This window comes from Salmo salar, chromosome 05 (assembly GCF_965601325.2).
Source record: "Salmo salar chromosome 05, fSalSal1, whole genome shotgun sequence".
Classification (NCBI taxonomy): domain Eukaryota; kingdom Metazoa; phylum Chordata; class Actinopteri; order Salmoniformes; family Salmonidae; genus Salmo; species Salmo salar.
In genome coordinates this window covers 77,933,964-77,952,885 of record NC_138295.1, presented here as the reverse complement: position 1 = coordinate 77,952,885, position 18,922 = coordinate 77,933,964, and the positions used below count along the sequence as shown (strand labels likewise).

General features: G+C 46.5%; 1 protein-coding gene across 2 annotated transcripts; it reads right to left on the bottom strand.

Annotated features, from left to right (window-relative positions):
- Nucleotides 1–4,869: 4,869 nt before the first annotated feature.
- Nucleotides 4,870–18,209, bottom strand: LOC106595087 (uncharacterized). 2 transcript variants are annotated; one of them, XM_045718948.2, is made up of 10 exons: nucleotides 17,783–18,209; nucleotides 12,459–13,688; nucleotides 12,168–12,291; nucleotides 11,634–11,812; nucleotides 11,245–11,405; nucleotides 7,603–7,747; nucleotides 7,230–7,270; nucleotides 7,065–7,116; nucleotides 6,013–6,115; nucleotides 4,870–5,383 (listed from the first exon to the last, which is right to left on the bottom strand). In XM_045718948.2, the coding sequence occupies exons 1-10, from the start codon at nucleotides 17,862–17,864 to the stop codon at nucleotides 5,128–5,130; spliced, it is 2,373 nt and encodes a 790-aa protein (XP_045574904.1). In that variant the 5' UTR covers nucleotides 17,865–18,209; the 3' UTR covers nucleotides 4,870–5,127. The 2 variants fall into 2 exon arrangements, with proteins under 2 accessions (XP_045574904.1, XP_045574903.1); XM_045718947.2 differs by having other exon boundaries at nucleotides 7,065–7,119; nucleotides 17,783–18,207.
- Between the last annotated feature and the right edge of the window lie 713 nt (nucleotides 18,210–18,922).

The following is an 18,922-nucleotide window of genomic DNA, read 5'->3' as shown; positions in this document are numbered from 1 at the left end:
CTATTCCATTTATGTGGCGTCGTCAAAGATGGAATCAGCATGCAGATGATGTAAGTTAGTGCTTCAAAGTCCCTGTGATAAGGTTAGCAATAAACTGAAATCCAATCTGAACAGAACTACACTCTCTTCTACCATTGTCTTAAATATATTTAATGGTCTCGTTGCAAAAGCTAAATTGTCGCAAGTGAACTTTTATTTATTTATTTTATTTCACCTTTACTTAACCCGGGTAGCAAAGATTATAGCAAACACCACTGAAACTGAATTGGTGCTCGCTAGCTTTGCAAATTCAGCTATTGTTGGAAGCCAGCCAATATGAAACAAACTATTAAAATTACAAAAGGTTGCAGCATATGTTGTGTAAATGGTGAACTCATCCAGCTGTCAACTCTTGTCATTTTAATCCGTTTCACATTTGCTAGCTACCTTTTAGATCGAAGCCCAAATAGAATGATTGAAGATGATAGAAGCCCATCTCCTACTGTAAATAACCTACACACTGTGTGTGTAGCCAGCCAGCCAGGTAGAAAAATGGCAGAAAAATAAAAGACGGACATCAGAGTATTTTTCAATACACCAAAACGCATAGTAAGAACCCTAGTAGCCTAATATCTCAAAGACTAGTTGATAAAATGTTCATAAGAAAGAAATGAAATTCTAATGGAAATGTTTCACAATGATGTCATTAGGCAGAGCAGGCAACAGATGGCACACAGACAGCAGAGTTGGGGACAGATATGTAGGGACAGACTGGCAGAGACAGGGAGTCTCAGGTAAGTTTGTTGAGTCTTTGTTTGGCAACATTATGAAAGGTTCTCAATTTTTTTGACTTGTAAAATAGGAACATAATTGGAAAATGCCATGGATACCCCCACTCTCAACTTAAACTGGTGACTGAACTAAGATTTGTTAAAGGCAATGGTATTGCTGTTGTGATTAGTTGTGTAGTTTTGGGTACCGGTAGTTAGGAGTACGGCAAACACCTTATTTCTTTGGTTCCTCAATATACATTTACCATATTACAATGTAGGCTATGTGTTACAGCACTACTTTTGGTGTCCCCCTCAGGAATTGCTCTTGAGAAAATTTCATGTAATTGTCCCCTCCAAAGTTGATATCAGATTTTCGCCCCTGTTGTGTTGGGAGGAGATCGGGGAAAGTGATCAAACATACCATCAATATGCTTGAATTGTGTCTGAGTTCCTCTCATATGCTCCAGTACGCCTATATACTGTAACTGTCTCTACTCTCCACCCATAAGAAGGTGCACCTTGGCTTTTAAACCGGATCATGCTTGTTTGGACCGGCTGATGGGGATTGAGTTTAAATAGACTTGGATTTGCTTGCTTGGTACTAGCATGGTATGTGTCATGTGTCTTGCTCTTTACATGTGTTGAGTTTGATTGTGGATCTGTCTTGCTCTTTACATGTGTTGAGTTTGATTGTGGATCTGTCTTGCTCTGCCATAAATGAACTATTTCAGGTGTGTGAGTGTGTTTTAAATGGGAGGGGCAACAATGAGTGTCTCAAACATTCTTAAGAGGTACCACTGTTTCTCCTCTGTGTTAGTTGGACCATGTGAATAATTGCATTGTTTACCCCGTTTTCTCCCCAATTTTGGGATATCCAATTGGCAGTTACAGTCCTGTCCCATCGCTGCAACTCCCGTACGGACTCGGGAGAGGCGAAGGTCGAGAGTCTCTTGGACCTCTGAAACACGACCCTGCCAAGCCGCACTGCTCACTTAACCCGGAAGCCAGCCGCACCAATGTGTTGGAGGAAACACCGTACAACTGGCGACCGTGTCAGCATTCATGTGCCCGTTCCCCCACAGGAGTCGCTAGAGCACGATGGGACAAGGACAAAACCCTTCTCTAACCTGGACGACGCTAGGCCAGTTGTGCACCGCTTCATGGGTCTCCTGGTCGAACCCGGATCTGTAGTGACGCCTGTAGCACTAGTCACTCTAATAATGTTTACATATTTTTGCTTTACTCATCTCATATTTATATACTATATTCTTTTCTACTGTATTTTAGTCTGTGCCACTCCGACATTGCCCATCCTAATATTTATATATTCCTTAATTCCATTATTTTACTTTTAGGTTGTGTGTATTGTGTGTGTTGTGGATTTTTAGAAATTACAGCACTGTTGGAACTAGGAACACAAGCATTTTGCTACACCTGCAATAACATCTGCTAAACATGTGTTTGTGACAAATAACATTTGATTTGATGCAGTGCCTTAGACCGCTGCGCCACTCCGGAGGCCACCATGTGAATCATACACAGTCTGGACTACTCTACGTCTATGAGGACCCATGCTGGAAATAAGCTGTATGTCTTTCTCTGGGACTAATGTTGGTCTACCTACCATGATATGATATACTGTATATGGTATACACTGAGTGTACAAAACATTAGGAACACCTTCCTCATATTGAGATGCACCCCCCCTTCTCAGAACAGCCTCAATTTGTTGGGGCATGGACTCTACAAGGTGTCAAAATCGTTCCACACGGTTGCTGGTCCATGTTGACTCCAATGCTTCCCACAGTTGTTTCAAGTTGGCTGGATGTCCTTTGGGTGGTGGACCATTCTTGATACACAGGAAACTGTTGAGCATGAAAAATCCAGCAGCGTTGCAGCTCTTGACACACTCAAACTGGTGAGCCTGGCACCTATTACCATACTCCATTCAAAGGCACTTAAATCACCTTCTGAATGGCACATATACACAATCCATGTCTCAATTAGTCTACACAATCCATGTCTCAATTAGTCTACACAATCCATGTCTCAATTAGTCAACACAATCCATGTCTCAATTAGTCTACACAAGCCATGTCTCAATTAGTCTACACAAGCCATGTCTCAATTAGTCTACACAAGCCATGTCTCAATTAGGCTACACAAGCCATGTCTCAATTAGTCTACACAATCCATGTCTCAATTAGCCTACACAATCCACACCAAAATAGGCCTACACAATCCATGTCAAAATTAGCCTACACAAGCCATGTCTCAATTGTCTCAAGGCTTAAAAATCCTTCTTGAACCTGTCTCTGATTGAAGTGGATTTAACAAGTCACATCAATACGGGATCATAGCTTTCAGCTGGATTCAGCTGGTCAGTGTATGTCATGGAAAGAGCAGGTGTTCCTAACGTGTTGTACTCTCAGTGTATATATACCCGCTGATACATGAAACCAAAACTATCTTATGTCTGAAATACATAGAGTAATATCATTAATAACGGACTACAAATAAGGAGCTAACCAGGAGATTATTGAAGCCCCAGGAACCTAAATGACCTGTGCCACTAACATACTACAGAGCAGAACTCACTGTAATAATGAATCTTTACCACCACCTAGTGGAAAGGTGAGATGTTTTAGTGCTGTGGTTCTCAAACGTTTTCGGTTGCTCTACCACCAGTGACATTTAGCTCTGCCCGGAGTACCTTGGTTACTCTACCACCAGCGACATTTAGCTCTGCCCAGAGTACCTTGGTTACCCTACCACTAGCGACATTTAGCTCTGCCCGGAGTACCTTGGTTACCCTACCACCAGCGACATTTAGCTCTGCCTGGAGTACCTTGGTTACTTTACCACCAACTACATGTTGCTCTGCCCAGAGTACCTTGGTTACACTACCACCAACTACATGTTGCTCTGCCCAGAGTACCTTGGTTACACTACCACCAACTACATGTTGCTCTGCCCGGAGTACCTTGGTTACACTACCACCAACTACATGTTGCTCTGCCCAGAGTACCTTGGTTACTTTACCACCAACTACATGTTGCTCTGCCCAGAGTACCTTGGTTACACTACCATCAACTACATGTTGCTCTGCTCAGAGTACCTTGGTTACACTACCACCAACTACATGTTGCTCTGCCCAGAGTACCTTGGTTACACTACCACCAACTACATGTTGCTCTGCCCAGAGTACCTTGGTTACACTACCATCAACTACATGTTGCTCTGCCCAGAGTACCTTGGTTACACTACCACCAACTACATGTTGCTCTTCCCAGAGTACCTTGGTTACCCTACCACCAACTACATGTTTCTCTGCCCAGAGTACCTTGGTTACTCTACCACCAACTACATGTTGCTCTTCCCAGAGTACCCCTGAAGTACCCCGTCATGTGCATTTAGGCAGTAGGCCTATGGTCTCATGAATCTTCTTAAGAACCCACTGTGGATAGGTCATTACCCATAGGGGTCCTGGTACCCCTGGTTGAGAGTCCCTGTGGATAGGTCATTACCCATAGGGGTCCTGGTACCCCTGGTTGAGAGTCCCTGTGGATAGGTCATTACCCATAGGGGTCCTGGTACCCCTGGTTGAGAGTCCCTGTGGATAGGTCATTACCCATAGGGGTCCTGGTACCCCTGGTTGAGATTCCCTGTTTTAGTGTGTATTGTTAACAACAAGACTTTACACGAAGTGGATAAAACATTAAGAACACCTTAATATTTAGTTGCAGCCCACCCCCCGGCACCTACTACCATACCCTGTTCAAATATTTTGTTTTGCCCATTCACACTCTGAATGGCACACATACACAATCCATGACTCAATTTTCTCAAGGCTTAAGAATCCTTCTATAACCTGTGTCCCCCCTTCATCTACACTGATTTAATCGGATGTTTTGTACACTCAGTGTACATTGTCAGTGACAGATCCCAGTAAAAATGGCATACATATGTACACCCAAATAAAAAATATCCTAGTTGTTGTGTACAAACCACTTATAGACGACTACCATCACCTGCTGGTCACAAATACATTTCCTTCACTACAAATGTGATTATACACTCAGAACAGCATTTTCTAAATAAACTGTCTTTACACAAGTTTGTATTCAAAACTATTTATTTCATTCTGACAAAATTCATTTACAAAAACCCAATAATTTTTTAGAGACACGCAAATTAATATTTACATCATTACTCTACTGGCTCCTTTTCCCCAATGAGAACAAATACTGCACACATCCAAACAGTGAAATAACAGGAAAATCACAGGGCTTCTCCAGCCTGGACTAGGAGAACAGGGGGCTAGCAGTAAGGGCCTGGGATAGAGGGTAAGGGGCTTGTTTTAAGAGCAGGCATATCATTTGCTCTGGACCAGAAAATAGCTTGTGTTGGTAAAGCGAATAACTACCCCCTTCTCCTCTTCTTCCTCCTCTTCATCCTCCTCCTTCCTCTCTTCTTCCTGTGGGACAGGTTCCCCGTAGATTGAGTGGTCCAAGTTCACGAGGGCATGTCCTTCCTGGGTAGGCAGGGCTGTGACTGGGGGGGAGGGGCAAGCAGGAGAGGAGGAAACGGGACTCAACCTCCACAGTTTAGACATGAACCTCTCCCTGTGTCTGAGAGAGAGAGCGAGAGAGAGATGGCAGGCGGAGGGTGGGGAGAGAGAGGGCGGGTGGAGGATGGGGAGAGAGAGGGCGGGTGGAGGATGGGGAGAGAGAGGGCGGGTGGAGGTAGGGAGAGAGAGGGCGGGTGGAGGTAGGGAGAGAGAGGGCGGGTGGAGGTAGGGAGAGAGAGGGCGGGTGGAGGTAGGGGAGAGAGAGGGCGGGTGGAGGATGGGGAGAGAGAGGGCGGGTGGAGGATGGGGAGAGAGAGGGCGGGTGGAGGATGGGGAGAGAGAGGGTGGGTGGAGGTAGGGAGAGAGAGGGTGGGTGGAGGTAGGGAGAGAGAGGGTGGGTGGAGGTAGGGAGAGAGAGGGTGTAGGAAAGAGAGAAGGAGAAAGGAAAGGCAGTTTGAGCAGAGAAAGGGAGCAAGAGAGACGGGAAGGTATTTAGATAAATGGTGTTGTGCTTGTTGTTTCTGTAGATGACAAAATGAACAGCTTTGAATGAACTGATGGTTAATCATGATAACCATAGATATGTACAGGACAGGGTTTAACATAGATTGTTCAGACTGAATACAGTTGTTATCATAGTGAGGATGGGAGGATCAGAGTGGAGGTGAAGAACAGAGGGGAGTGGTTTACCTGTAGAGGTAGGCAGACAACAGGGTGATGGTCAGCAGCACACAGGAAGCAACCACCCACAGGACATGAGGCCACACCTCTACATCACCCTGAGACTCAGAGACTGGGAGGGAGAGGGGGAGAGAGAGGGAGAGAGGGGAAAACAGAGGGGTTGGGAGGCAGAGAGGGGGAAGGAGGGAGAGAGAGGGGGAGGTAGGGAGGGAGAGAGAGAGGGGGAGAGATGGATGGAGAGAGAGGGAGAGAGAGAGAGGTCGGGAGGGAGAGGGAAAGAGAGAGAGAGGGGGGGAGGGAGAGAGAGAGAGAGAGAGAGGAGAAAGGAGAGGGAGGGGAGGGAGAAGGAGAGGGGGAGGGGAGGGAGGGGAGAGAGTGTGGGTCAAAGGTCATGATATTAATAAACTGTCACGCTATTATACCGATGTATGTGTGTGTGTGTGTGTATGTGTGTACAGTATTTGTGTGAAACTTAAAGAATGGGGGAGATGAGTTGGCCCAGGTTCTGTGTTTCTGTCACGACTTCTGCCGAAGTCGATGCCCCTCCTTGTTCGAGTGGTGCTCGGCGGTCGACGTCACCGGTCTTCTAGCTATCATTGATCCATTTTTCATTATCCATTGGTTTTGTCTTGTTTCTTTTCACACCTGGTTCCAATCCCATTCATTACCTGTTGTGTATTTAACCCTCTGTTTCCCCTCATGTCCTTGTCTGAGATTGTTTGTGTTATTGTGTTCGTGTTGTTTATTTAGGTGTGCGACGGGTATGTGTACCCATGTTGATTTTTTATGGATTCTATTTTTGGAGTTTGTTTGAAAGTTTATTAAACTACTCCGCTTATATGAAGTTTGTTTCTCCTGCGCCTGACTTCCCTGCCACCTACACACACGACGTTGACAGTTTCCTGAAGCACGTTCAGTTGATGAGGTTATGACATTAGCTTCCTGTTATGACCTTCTGTAAGCTAGGGGGATTTCTGACATTGAAATATGCCGCGTAACTCTAACACAAACACACTGTAGCTTCAACCAATCGACATACAGTAGCTCTCTGTCCCACTAACCTGACGTCTCTTCTATCATACCAGAGCCAGAATCTATGTAGTCTGTGTAGTCCTGCTGGAGAGACAGAATGAGACAATGTGAGAAAGAAAGATGTCAAACAGAGAGATTAAATAACTAGGACCACTGTGAGTGTGTGAGTGAGTGTGTGAGTGAGTGTTTCTTACCATAACAGTAGAAAGATTGCTGAACACAGTTGGCACAGGGGCTGTAATAAAGGACATTCACCATGAACCACACAACTGTTCACACGTACACAGCTAACTGGCTAATACTTCCACTAGTGTAGAGTGTGTGTGTGTGTGGCTGGGTACATGAACAGGATCTGTTGAAGGGTAAGGGAGTTGACAGGTAAGCTGTAAAGCTCTGTAGAAGGTATCTGTTAAGACTAGAGACCAGAGCAGAAAGGAAGGAACAGGGAGGGGTTGTCATGGCTACCTTTGTCTATGAGCTGGATGGTTCTAGTTAGCCTGGTCCTGGATGATAGTATGGAAGAGTTGAATTAAGCACGTACAGATCTGGTGTGTGTGTGTGTGTTACCTGTCCAGGTGTTGGCGTAGACAGCCGTGCTCCAATCACTCCAGTGGCCATCAAACTCTTCCTTAGCTCTGAGTTGGATCAGGTACTGTACTCCTGGCAACGCATCTGTTATAGTGTAGGACCGGGCTGTGCTGGTCCCTTTTATCTACATGCACACCAACACACACACACCAACACTTTTGATTTACTATCCTTAGTTACATTTAAAATCCTATTTTCCCTAACCCCTAAACCTAACCTTAACCGCAAACCCCCTAACCCTACTTATAACCCTAACCATAAATCTAACCCTGTGTGTCTGTCTATCCCTGTTCTCTCCTCTCTGCACAGGCCATACAAACGCTTCACACCGCGTGGCCGCTGCCACTCTAACCTGGTGGTCCCAGCGCGCACGACCCACGTGGAGTTCCAGGTCTCCGGCAGCCTCTGGAACTGCCGGTCTGCAGCCAACAAGGCTGAGTTCATCTCAGCCTATGCTACCCTCCAGTCCCTAGACTTCCTGGCGCTGACGGAAACATGGATTACCACAGATAACACTGCTACTCCTACTGCTCTCTCTTCGTCTGCCCACGTGTTCTCGCATACCCCTAGAGCATCGAGCCAGGGGGGTGGTGGCACTGGAATCCTCATCTCTCCCAAGTGGACATTCTCTCTTTCTCCCCTGACCCATCTCTCTATCTCCTCATTTGAATTCCATGCTGTCACAGTTACCAGCCCTTTCAAGCTTAACATCCTTATCATTTATCGCCCTCCAGGTTCCCTTGGAGAGTTCATCAATGAGCTTGACGCCTTGATAAGTTCCTTTCCTGAGGATGGCTCAGCTCTCACAGTTCTGGGTGACTTTAACCTCCCCACGTCTACCTTTGACTCATTCCTCTCTGCCTCCTTCTTTCCACTCCTCTCCTCTTTTGACCTCACCCTCTCACCTTCCCCCCCTACTCACAAGGCAGGCAATACGCTTGACCTCATCTTTACTAGATGCTGTTCTTCCACTAATCTCATTGCAACTCCCCTCCAAATCTCCGACCACTACCTTGTATCCTTTTCCCTCTTGCTCTCATCCAACACTTCTCACTCTGCCCCTACTCGGATGGTATTGCGCCGTCCCAACCTTCGCTCTCTCTCTCCCGCTACTCTCTCCTCTTCCATCCTATCATCTCTTCCCTCTGCTCAAACCTTCTCCAACCTATCTCCTGATTCTGCCTCCTCAACCCTCCTCTCCTCCCTTTCTGCATCCTTTGATTTTCTCTGTCCCCTATCCTCCAGGCCGGCTCGGTCCTCCCCTCCTGCTCCGTGGCTCGACGACTCACTACGAGCTCACAGAACAGGGCTCCGGGCAGCCGAGCGGAAATGGAGGAAAACTCGCCTCCCTGCGGACCTGGCATCCTTTCACTCCCTCCTCTCTACATTCTCCTCTTCTGTCTCTGCTGCTAAAGCCACTTTCTACCACTCTAAATTCCAAGCATCTGCCTCTAACCCTAGGAAGCTCTTTGCTACCTTCTCCTCCCTCCTAAATCCTCCTCCCCCTCCTCCCTCTCTGCGGATGACTTCGTCAACCATTTTGAAAAGAAGGTTGACGATATCCGATCCTCGTTTGCTAAGTCAAACGACACCGCTGGTCCTGCTCACACTGCCCTACCCTGTGCTTTGACCTCTTTCTCCCCTCTCTCTCCAGATGAAATCTCGCGTCTTGTGACGGCCGGCCGCCCAACAACCTGCCCACTTGACCCTATCCCCTCCTCTCTTCTCCAGACCATTTCCGGAGACCTTCTCCCCTTCCTCACCTCGCTCATCAACTCATCCTTGACCGCTGGCTATGTCCCTTCCGTCTTCAAGAGAGCGAGAGTTGCACCCCTTCCCAAAAAACCTACACTCGATCCCTCCGATGTCAACAACTACAGACCAGTATCCCTTCTTTCTTTTCTCTCCAAAACTCTTGAACGTGCCGTCCTTGGCCAGCTCTCCTGCTATCTCTCTCAGAATGACCTTCTTGATCCTAATCAGTCAGGTTTCAAGACTGGGCATTCAACTGAGACTGCTCTTCTCTGTGTCACGGAGGCTCTCCGCACTGCTAAAGCTAACTCTCTCTCCTCTGCTCTCATCCTTCTAGACCTATCTGCTGCCTTTGATACTGTGAACCATCAGATCCTCCTCTCCACCCTCTCCGAGTTGGGCATCTCCGGCGCGGCCCACGCTTGGATTGCGTCCTACCTGACAGGTCGCTCCTACCAGGTGGCGTGGCGAGAATCTGTCTCCGCACCATGCGCTCTCACCACTGGTGTCCCCCAGGGCTCTGTTCTAGGCCCTCTCCTATTCTCGCTATACACCAAGTCACTTGGCTCTGTCATATCCTCACATGGTCTCTCCTATCATTGCTATGCAGACGACACACAATTAATCTTCTCCTTTCCCCCTTCTGATAACCAGGCGGCGAATCGCATCTCTGCATGTCTGTCAGACATATCAGTGTGGATGACGGATCACCAGCTCAAGCTGAACCTCGGCAAGACGGAGCTGCTCTTCCTCCCGGGGAAGGACTGCCCGTTCCATGATCTCGCCATCACGGTTGACAACTCCCTTGTGTCCTCCTCCCAGAGTGCTAAGAACCTTGGCGTGATCCTGGACAACACCCTGTCGTTCTCCACTAACATCAAGGCGGTGACCCGATCCTGTAGGTTCATGCTCTACAACATTCGCAGAGTACGACCCTGCCTCACACAGGAAGCGGCGCAGGTCCTAATCCAGGCACTTGTCATCTCCCGTCTGGATTACTGCAACTCGCTGTTGGCTGGGCTCCCTGCCTGTGCCATTAAACCCCTACAACTCATCCAGAACGCCGCAGCCCGTCTGGTGTTCAACCTTCCCAAGTTCTCTCACGTCACCCCGCTCCTCCGCTCTCTCCACTGGCTTCCAGTTGAAGCTCGCATCCGCTACAAGACCATGGTGATTGCCTACGGAGCTGTGAAGGGAACGGCACCTCCATACCTTCAGGCTCTGATCAGGCCCTACACCCAAACAAGGGCACTGCGTTTATCCACCTCTGGCCTGCTGGCCCCCCTACCTCTGAGGAAGCACAGTTCCCGCTCAGCCCAGTCAAAACTGTTCGCTGCTCAGGCACCCCAATGGTGGAACAAGCTCCCTCACGACGCCAGGACAGCGGAGTCAATCACCACCTTCCGGAGACACCTGAAACCCCACCTCTTTAAGGAATACCTAGGATAGGATAAAGTAATCCTTCTAACCCCCCCCCCCCCCCCCTAAAAGATTTAGATGCACTATTGTAAAGTGGTTGTTCCACTGGATATCATAAGGTGAATGCACCAATTTGTAAGTCGCTCTGGATAAGAGCGTCTGCTAAATGACTTAAATGTAAATGTAATGTAACCCCTCAGCCTAAAATAGCCTTTTTGCTTGTGGAGACTGGTGAAATGTCCCCACTTGAATTGTCCTTGTTTTACTAACCTTGCGAGGACTTCTGGTCACCACACTGACAGTAAAACCAAAACCACACACAGATGACAAAATAGAAAATGTAATGTCTGTTTGAGCCAGAACAGAGCAGGCTAGATGAACAACATGGGCCATTACAAACACACAGACGCACACACCAACACACCAACACACGCATGCGAAGCCACACACCTGTGTTCCGTGTGGCATGGTGTGGTATCTGAGCTCATAGAGCAGCTCGTGGTAGCGGTCTCTCTCTTTCCAGGAGTGAGGAACAGCCCAGCCCACCCTCAGTCTCCTCTCCTGCCCCTCCACACCCCTCACCACTACTGAGCTGGGGGGGTCTGGCTTAACTACACACAGGGGGAGGGAGGGAGGGGGAGAAGGTGAGAGAGGAGGAGGAGAATGTTAGCAAGGTGTCTTATTGAGTGGTCTGTTAAACATGCACACAAACCTATACTCACATCACACACACACGCCTGCACGTACGCACACACACACATACAAACAGACACACGCACATGCCTGCACGCACGCACACACACATGCCTTACGCACACACATATCACACACACACTCACTAATGTCCAGAGGTGTGAAGTCTAGGAGAGGGCTGGTGGTGTTGCCAGCAGTGTTGGTGACACACAGGTAGGCCAGGTGTGGCTCTCTACTCTCCTTCTCTTGGTGACCTATAGCACACCAACACCGAGACAGCAGGGAGGAGTAGGAACAGTTGACACGAGAGAATGACCCTGATAGACTGAGAGAGAGAGAGAGAGAGAGAGAGAGAGAGAGTGAGAGTGAGAGAGAGAGTTAGTATTCCACCCACACTGTTCTGTCGGCATCATCTGTATGATAAAGTAAGTCATTTAAGACAAATTAATGAGGAAGAGGAGAAAGAAGAGGGTGATGAGGAAGAGGAGAAAGAAGAGGGTGATGAGGAAGAAGAGGAAGAAGAGGGTGATGAGGAAGAGGAGGAAGAAGAGGGTGATGAGGAAGAGGAGGAAGAAGAGGGTGATGATGAAGAGGAGGAAGAAGAGGGTGATGAGGAAGAGGAGGAAGAAGAGTGTGATGAGGAAGAGGAGGAAGAAGGAAAAGAAGATGTGTGCTCTCACCCTTTCCGTAGGAGGAGGTAGCACTGAGGGACAGGAGTCACCGGTTGACTGGCTGTCCAATCACAGCGGATCTTACTGCTGGGTGACCTCTTATAGCAGGACAGCTTAGGCCTCTCTGGAGGAACTGAAAGAAATTCCAGGGGAAAATACATAATGTTTGTCCGTTGTTCTTATGTGATCATGAATGTCTGCTGCTGATTCACACTTCACAGAACACATACAGTATGGTTGTCAGCTTCAATGACCAGAGGTGATGAGGTTAGACAGAGAGATGCCATCAGTATAACTCACCTGCCACGCTCACCCTCAGAGAGGAGACCAGTTTGCCCCCACGGTGGCAGCTGTAGTTCCCAGAGTCACCCACCGCCAGGGAGGGCAGGGTCAGAGTGGCGCCTCTCCTCCCTAACACCACTACTCCTCCTCTTTCTTCTCCTCCTCTCAGCGGCCTCCCGTTCAGTTTCCACTGAGACCTCCCTCTCAGCCCCCTCACCATCCTCCCCCCCTCCTCCTCATAGTCATCCTCAATGTCCATCGCATCAGTCCACCAATCAGAGGGCAGCTCAGTGTCAGCCCCTCCCGCTCTGCTGTCTCTGGTTGGTTGGAGCGATGTCCCAGTAAGAGGAAATAGTTTCTGTGTATCTGTATGTCCTGGTTGATTGACAGTGTAAAGACTCCACCCTGTATCCCTCTGCTCTCCTCCTCCTCCTTTGTGCTCCCGCTCTGTTACATCTTCCACATTCTTTCCATTCCCTTTGTTAACTTCTCTCTCAGTATGAGGGGTGTGGTCTCCTGCACGAGTGTTCCTGATGATGGTTTTCTCCGTACGGTCTGTCCTGGTATCATCTGTCCAGCTTATGACAGGAGTGTCTGTTACGGTAAGGACAATAGTGTCCTTTCCAGTAGAAAATGTGTCTATTCCATTATCACTGCTGTCTTTTATAGCACTGACTGTAGTTCCATTATCACTGCTGTCTTTTATAGCACTGACTGTAGTTCCATTATCACTGCTGTCTTTTATAGCACTGACTGTAGTTCCATTATCACTGCTGTCTTTTATAGCACTGACTGTAGTTCCATTATCACTGCTGTCTTTTATAGCACTGACTGTAGTTCCATTATCACTGCTGTCTTTTATAGCACTGACTGTAGTTCCATTATCACTGCTGTCTTTTATAGCACTGACTGTAGTTCCATTATCACTGCTGTCTTTTATAGCACTGGCTGTAGTTCCATTATCACTGCTGTCTTTTATAGCACTGACTGTAGTTCCAATATCACTGCTGTCTTTTATAGCACTGACTGTAGTTCTGTTAGATGTGGTGTCTGTTGTGGTGCTGACAGTGGTTCTGTTAGATGTGGTGTCTGTTGTGGTGCTGACAGTGGTGGGATGTACTCCGGTAATGACACTGGTGTGTTCGGCCCTGTTAACCATCACCACCAGCCCGTTGACCTCCACCTGACCACTACAGGCCAAGACCAGAACGCTGCCTGGGGACAACACCAGCACCCTGGGAGGGGGGTCTGGAGGGACAGAGAAAGACATTGAGTCAATACTGTACAGACACACACACACACACACACACACACACACACACACACACACACACACACACACACACACACACACACACACACACACACACACACACACACACACACACACACACACACACACACACACACACACACACACACACACGTGTTGAGGGGTATAGGTTGTGGTTGACTGGGCAGTACAGATAAACTGAGAGAACACATTGCATAACTGATCACCAGCCCCTCTCTCACTTCCTCTTTCAACACATCCCTTCTTCCCACCTCTTTCTCTTTCCCTTTCTCGAAGTCTATCTCTCTTCCATCTCCTCTCAGTATTCATCTTCTCTCAGCCTCTCTTCTTTAACAAACTCTTTTTCTCTCTCACCCTGTCTGTTATTCTGTTTTTCTCTCCTCCTCCTATGCCTCCACCTGTTATTCTGTTCTCTCCTCCCCTATCCCTCTCTCCAACCAGTAAAGCTCCGTCACAGAGCTACAAAACATTTGTCTAAATCTTTACCGATTAACATTCTTTACTAAAAATAAACAAATAATACAACAATCTCTTTGTCTGTGGACCCAACCTCCATAAAGCTGCTGTCACTAGACACTGGACATTCTCTATAAAGACCGGCAGAAGCCAAACTGGTGACACCAGCTGATAATGTGAAGGAAACCCTGTAGAAACAGAATTATTCAGTTTTGACAAATCTGTGGCTTGTTAGTTTACCCTTGGGTCTGAGTAAACACGATTGGCTCCAGCCTTGACAATGTTGGCCTAATGCCAATACTGTTCCCAGGACCCTGGACTTTCATACTTATAGTCTCATGTTTAGAAAGTAGTATATTTCTGTATATCATTTACAAGTGATATCCAGTGCATTCGAAAAAGAAACAATCCTTCACTTTTCCAACATTTTATTACGTTACAGCCTTATTCTAAAATGGATTACAACATTAAAATCCTCATAAATCTACACAAAATACCCCATAATGAAATAGCAAATTTGCTAATTTATAAAAATGTATTTTTTTAAAATATATATTACATTTACATACAGTTCAAGTCAGAAGTTTACATACACCTTAGACAAATACATTTAAACTCAGGTTTTCACAATTACTGATATTTAATCCTAGTACAAAGTCCCTGTCTTAGGTCAGTTGGGATCACCACTTAATTTTAAGAATGTGAAATGTCAGAATAATAGTAGAGAATGATTTTTCTTTCATCACATTACCAGTGGGTCAGAAGTTTACATACACTCAATTAGTATTTGTTGGCATTGCCTTCAAATTGTTTCACTTGGGTCAAACATTTCAGGTAGCCTTCCACAAGCTTCCCAAAATAAGTTGGGTGAATTTTGGCCCATTCCTCCTGACAGAGCTGGTGTAACTGAGTCAGGTTTGTAGGACTCCTTGCTCGCACATGCTTTTTCAGTTCTGTCCACAAATTTTCTATGGGATTGAGGTCAGGGCTTTGTGATGGCCACTCCAATACCTCGACTTTGTTGTCCTTAAGCCATTTTGACACAACTCTGGAAGTATGCTTGAGGTCATTGTCCATTTGGAAGACCCATTTGCGACCAAGCTTTAACTTCCTGACTGATGTCTTAAGATATATCCACATAATTTTCCTCCCTCATGATGCCATCTATTTTGTGAAGTGCACCAGGCCCTCCTGCAGCAAAGCACCCACACAACATGATGCTGCCACCCCCGTGCTTCACGGTTGGGATGGTGTTCTTCGCTTGCAAGCCCTCCACTTTTTCCTCCAAACATAACGATGGTCATTATGGCCAAACAGTTCTATTTAGTCCTAGTCCTTTGCTGTTGTTCTGGGACTGATTTGCACTTTTCGCACCAAAGTACGTTCATCTCAAGGAGACAGAACACATCTCCTTCCTGAGCGGTATGACGGCTGCGTGGTCCTATGGTGTTTATACTTGCGTACTATTGTTTGTACAGATGAACGTGGTACCTTCAGGGATTTGGAAATTGCTCCCAAGGATGACCCAGACTTGTGAATGTCTACAATTTTTTTTCTGAGGTCTTGGCTGATTTCATTTGATTTTCCCATGATGTCAAGCATAGAGGCACTGAGTTTGAAGGTAGGCCTTGAAATACATCCACGGGTACACCTCCAATTGACACAAATGATGTCAATTCGCCTATCAGAAGCTTCTAAAGCTATGACATAATTTTCTGGAATTTTCCAAGCTGTTTAAAGGCACAATCAACTTAGTGTATGTAAACTTCTGACCCACTGGAATTGTGATACAGTGAATTATAAGTGAAAATAATCTGTCTGTAACAATTGTTGGAAAAATTACTTGTGTCATGCACAAAGTAGATGTTCTAACCGACTTGCCAAAACTATAGTTTGTTAACAAGACTTTTGTGGAGTGGTTGAAAAACTAGTTTTAATAACTCCAACCTAAGTGTATGTAAACTTCTGACTTCAATCGTAAGTATTCAGACCATTTACTCAGCACTTTGTTAAAGCACCTTTGGCTGTGATTACAGCCGAGAGTCTTCTTGGGTATGACGCTTCAAGCTTGGCACACATGTATTTGGGGAGTTTCTCCCATTCTTCTCTGCAGATCCTCTCAAGCTCTGTCAGGTTGGATGGGGAGTGTTGCTGCACAGCCATTTTCAAGTCTCTCCAGAGATGTTAGATCGGGTCCAGGCTCTGGATGGGCCTTTCATAAGACATTCAGAGACTTGTCCCGAAGCCCCTCCTGCGTTCTCTTGGCTGTGTGCTTAGGGTCGTTGTCCTGTTGGAAGGTGAACCTTCTCCCCAGTCTGTGGTCCTGAGCGCTCTGGAGCAGGTTTTTATCAAGAATCACTCTGTACTTTGCTCTGTTCATCTTTCCCTCGATCCTGACTAGTCTCCCAGTCCCTGCCACTGAAAAACATCACCACAACATGATTCTGCCACCACCATGCTTTACTGTAGAGATGGTGCCAGGTTTCCTCCAGACGTGACGCTTGGCATTCATGCCAAAGAGTTCAATCTTGGTTTCATCAGACCAGAGAATCTTGTTTCTTATGGTCTGAGAGTCCTTTAGGTGCCTTTTGGCAAAACCAAAGCGGGCTATCATGTGCCTTTTACTGAGGAGTGGATTCCATTTGGACCACTCTACCATAAAGGCCTGATTGCTGGAGTGCTGCAGAGATGGTTCTCCTTCTGGAAGGTTCTCCCATCTCCGCAGAGGAACTCTGGAGCTCTGTCAGAGTGACCATCGGGTTCTTGGTCACCTCCCTGACCAAAGCACTTCTCCCCTGATTGCTCAGTTTGGCCGGGCGGCCAGCTTTAGGAAGAATCTTGGTGGTTCCAAAATTCTTCCATTTAAGAATGATGAGGCCACTGTGCTCTTGGGGACCATTAATGCTGCAGAACATTTTTGGTACCCTTCCCCAGATCTTTGCCTTGACACAGTCTTGTCTCTGAGCTCTATGGACAATTCCTTCGACCTCATGGCTTGGTTTTTGCTCTGACATGCACTGTCAACTGTGGGACCTTATATAGAAAGGTGTGTGCCTTTCCAAATCATGTCCAATCAATGGAATCTACCACAGGTGTACTCCAATCAAGTTGTAGAAACATCTCAAGATGTTTTTGTATATAATGCTAATGATACACTATATATACAAAAGTATGTGGACACCCCTTCAAATTTGTGGATTCGGCTATTTCGAGCACACAGCCATGCAATCTCCATAGACAAACATTGGCAGTAGAATAGCCTTACTGAAGAGCTCAGTGACTGTCATAGGATTCCCCCTTTCCAACAAGTCAGTTCATCACATTTCTGCCCTGCTAGAGCTTCCCTGGACAACTGTAAGTGCTGTTATTGTGAAGTGGAAACCCCTTTTCCATCTGTTTATCCAGAAATCAAAGCCTTTACTTATGCCAACATTTTAAGATGAAATATTTAAGAAAAATGCATCCTTGCCTTTATTTCCCCCAAAATATAAACTCGTAGGTTTCATTTGACACCCAATTTGATATGCTCCAAATATTTAATTTGATAACTTCATGGGGACTTTTCAATGAAAATTGAATAAAATAAACATACCTCTCCGTGGACAGGTCCCGTCCAGAAAGCAGTGGACTGTCAGCGCAGACAGGAGAACCGTCAGCCTAATCCACGATGGCATCTTTACGCTTCTTTAATACGAGTCATCTCTCTGTGTCGGTAAATCCAATCACACCGTATCAGTAGACTAGATTAGAAAGCTGCTCCCTTTCAGACATCAATTAACACTCATTTGAAACGCAGAAAAAAAACGTTATACAAGTTGTCTCTGTTCCCGTACAAGCTCTCCAGACTACCTCTCCGCTGAGTCTGGCCTGAGTCTGGCCTGAGTCTGGACTGCCGTTATGAGCAGCTGTTGATTTACATAACACAAATAGATCAGACCACCTTCTGTGTTTTATTAAAATAACAGAAGCGAAGACATCACCAGGGGCATATTCATTACGCCGAATCTGTTGCTGAAACGTTGCAAACGACGAAACGGGGAGGGACCTACATGAATTTGTCCTAATAGCCTAATTACACCCCAGGCACAAGCTAAATGGACCCCCCCCCCCCTCTCTCACACACACACACAGACCCACACACACCCCTATTCAATCCGTATCGTGGAAGTTCAGCTTTACAGCGTGATTGAAATGTCAAGGTAATGCTTCCGCTTTAGCGGAGACTGTATTCACGATAAACGCTGCATGTCTGCTCAACCGGAAATTACCATTACATGTTTATCCCGCAATATGTAACGATTCAGCGATACAGAGAGAATATATCCCTAAATCTCAGTTTCTTCTGGTCAGACAAAATGAACTCTCAGAAATCGGACATTGCGAAAGTACAGATAGTGTCGTGTCCCTGTGTCAAACTCCTTTTCAGATAAAACTGTCCATGTTTGCAGGGCGAAAGGCCAGAAGCACTTTTTCGGAGCCAGCGCGCTGGGGAGAGTATGTGACAAAACAAACACTAGGTTTACGTAGTACACTGCTTTTTCAGGAGATTGAGCAAACATTTTGTGGTAAACTTGGCATGTCCTAATGACATGGTCGGTAATAATAATCTGCTTCTCTGAGGGCCACGTTCACCCTGTTTTGCTCTTTTGGTTATAGAGATAAGGCCCAGGTTGAGACACACGTCTGTAAAAAGTGCTATAAATAGGTTAGATTGATTGTTTCCCTTATTATA